The sequence below is a fragment of the Harpia harpyja genome, unplaced genomic scaffold (assembly GCF_026419915.1).
Source record: "Harpia harpyja isolate bHarHar1 unplaced genomic scaffold, bHarHar1 primary haplotype scaffold_55, whole genome shotgun sequence".
NCBI lineage: Eukaryota > Metazoa > Chordata > Aves > Accipitriformes > Accipitridae > Harpia > Harpia harpyja.
This window is the reverse complement of record NW_026293415.1, coordinates 599,588-602,796: the sequence shown is the minus strand read 5'-3', so window position 1 is coordinate 602,796 and position 3,209 is coordinate 599,588. Positions and strand designations below refer to the sequence as shown.

The following is a 3,209-nucleotide window of genomic DNA, read 5'->3' as shown; positions in this document are numbered from 1 at the left end:
TCTCCACTAGTCTCTGTTATTGCTATTGTTGTTCTTGCTGTCTGTTTTTCTGGGGTGGGAGCTTCAGCTGCAGAGTCACACACTGATCTTGTGGGTCCTCCCATGCAGCTGTGTCCATGGGAACAAGGTTACAGGTGTCCAAGCTGTGGGGCTGTGGGCAATGCAGCCTGTGTCATTCCCTATCAAAGGAGCTGACACTCCCTTCTTGAGATACCATCATCAGGACACTTGACTATTTTCTTGGGGTGTCCTTCCAAGCTGTGAGGTGCCCTCCAGGATGCAGGTCTGTCCCATAGCTTCTTGGTGTTTCTGAATGCCCCATGGAGAAGCACAGAAACACTATGACTGAGGAAATGCTGTTGGGATTGTGAAACGAAACATGTGTGTCCTTGGCAAGAAGTGGGGTGCAGAGACCTTGAGAAAGGGGGAGACTCTTGGTGTTGGACAGTGGGTGTCTCTGCTTTCAGTAGTGCCTGGAGTCTTTTCAGGTTAACACAGGGCTGTGAATACACTCCATCTCAGAAAGGTGAGTGCCTAGGGTAGCTGGCAAGAAGACAGAGTGACAGAACAGCTCCCCTCACTCTGCACTAAGCCACAGGCAATCCTCTTGCCTCACAAGACACACTTTGTTTTTTCCGAGTGAAGCAGAAGTGGTGAGGGTTTCTGAAATCCAAGAAAAACTCCAGGTGAGATAGTGGAGAGCTCTAACCCCCACCTCTCACTCAAACACTCTTTTGATTGTGGTTTCTTAGCCCTGGGAGTGCAGATGCTGACAAGCAATTTTACATCAGGAGCAGTTTTATCTGACCAATTCAAACACCAGGACTGACCCCCTGATAGACACCATTCTCAGAAACCCACTGCTACATAGCAGGGCTGACATCTTGGCAGCCAATACACAGAGGTCCTGCTCCTCACGACACACGCAGCCAGCACCAACCAGAGCTCCATCCACAGAGCTGAACAGAGATCTCGTTGAAATGGAAAAAATGCGGTGAACATGTAGTGTGAGAAATGGCTTTGATTTTCATCAGAGAATAATGCCCTAACTTGTCACTGTCCTTGCCTCCCTGTTCAGTGCTCCACACCCAGAGGCAGCAGATGTCCAACAGCAGCTCCATCACCCAGTTCCTCCTCCTGGCATTTGCAGACACGCGGGAGCTGCAGCTCTTGCACTTCTGGCTCTTCCTGGGCATCTACCTGGCTGCCCTCCTGGCCAACAGCCTCATCATCACCGCCGTAGCCTGTGACCACAGCCTCCACACACCCATGTACTTCTTCCTCCTCAATCTCTCCCTCCTTGACCTTGGCTCCATCTCCAGCACTGTCCCCAAAGCCATGGCCAACTCCCTCTGGGACACCAGGGCCATCTCCTACCCAGGATGTGCTGCACAGGTCTTTCTGTTTGTCTTTTTGATCTCAGCAGAGTATTTTCTTCTCACCATCATGGCCTACGACCGCTACGTTGCCATCTGCAAACCCCTGCACTACGGGACCCTCCTGGGCAGCAGAGCTTGTGTCCACATGGCAGCAGCTGCCTGGGGCACTGGTTTCCTCACTGCTGTGCTGCACACTGCCAATACATTTTCAGTACCCCTCTGCCAAGGCAATGCTGTGGACCAGTTCTTCTGCGAAATCCCCCAGATCCTCAAGCTTGCCTGCTCAGATGCCTACCTCAGGGAAGCTGGGGTACTTGTAGTTGGTGTCTGTTTTGGATTTGGGTGTTTTGTTTTCATTGTGCTGTCCTATGTGCAGATCTTCAGGGCTGTGCTGAGGATCCCCTCTGAGCAGGGACAGCACAAAGCCTTTTCCACCTGCCTCCCTCACTTGGCTGTGGTCTCCTTGTTTTTAAGCACTGGCACGTTTGCCTACCTGAAGCTCCCCTCCATCTCCTCACCATCCCTGGACCTGCTGGTGGCAGTTCTGTACTCAGTGGTGCCTCCAGCAGTGAACCCCCTCATCTACAGCATGAGAAACCATGAGATCAAGGATGCCCTGAGAAAACTAATCACTGGATGCTTTTCCTAAGGAATAAACTTCCTGTTATCTTTTTCGTAGGACTCATATCTCATTACAAGCTCAGCCTGTCTTCTGGTGGGTTTTTTAGGGTGATTTTTGGTTTTGAGTGTGGGTTTTGATTGCTCTTTTTGCTTTGTTTTACTTATCTGAATGCTTTCCACAAAGAAATGTTTCTTCCTCTGGTTTCTAATTCACACTCTATCCAGATTTTGTGTGCCCCACAGGCTGTGCAAATGAGGACCCATACCCTCTGTGTATTTAACCAAAATAAAGGGCCCTGCAGTGACTTGTTTTTCTGAGCTCCTTCCTCCAAGACCTTCTCTGCAGCTGCAGGGAGCAGTGCCTGTGTGCAGAGGGGAAGAAGAAAAGAGTCCCGCCACAGCAGCACTGCCAGGGAGCACCAGCGCTTGGTCTTTCCTGAGCTGCTCTCTTCCCACTTCCATGCTTTCCTTCTGAACCCTTTGGTTGGTGCAAGGCCTGAGTGCTCTTCCAGCATGGTTACAGTCCTGCTGTGTGGCAGGCCTGTGGCCGCAGGCAAGGACAGGCAGTGGGCACTTGTGTGACAGAGCTGGCCTCCATTGCAGCATTTCCATCATACAAGGGGATCTCCTCAGGCCTTGTGCCACGGATGCCCCCCACCCCTGGGGCTCACCCCTCTCCACCCCCGAGGAGCTGCTGTGCCCTTCAGAGGGTCTGGGGCTGTGGGGTGAGTGCCCAGAGCTCTGCCGCACCCTGTGGTGGGCACTGCTGTGGGAACATGCTAGACTGGGCTGCACTGGGGAGAGGGTAGGGGAGTTGGAGGGAGGTCAGGGGCAGTGGGGAGAGTTTAGGGGGAGCTGGTCTGGGCTGGAAAGTGCCCAGGAGAGAAAAATATCAGTGTATAGCTTGTAGTGTGTGACCATGCAGGGTGAGGACTGACACCAGGGGTTCCTTGTGCAGAGGCAGGGCTTGTGGCAAGCATGGAAGACATACAGGTGCAGGAGAGAGGAGGAGGCTGGTCTGTGCCCTTGGTTGTGTGGACAGACTGCGAAGGTGGCTTGGGGCCTTTATCATCCCAATTTTTGTCCATTTCCAGCACTTGCCAGTCATCCCACTGAGACAAGGGGAGTCAAAAGACTCCCAGTAGACATAATAAAGTGGAATGAGAGATGATGTTTAGCACTTACATTGTTGAAATTAGCTGCGGCAGG

The 3,209-nt window shown here is 52.3% G+C and overlaps 1 protein-coding gene across 1 annotated transcript; it reads left to right on the top strand.

Moving 5' to 3' along the window:
* The first annotated feature begins 1,101 nt into the window (after positions 1–1,101).
* LOC128138549 (olfactory receptor 14J1-like) lies at positions 1,102–2,028 on the top strand. Its single transcript, XM_052779752.1, has one exon. It carries the CDS (start codon positions 1,102–1,104, stop codon positions 2,026–2,028), a length of 927 nt encoding a protein of 308 aa, XP_052635712.1.
* The last annotated feature ends 1,181 nt before the right edge of the window (positions 2,029–3,209 follow it).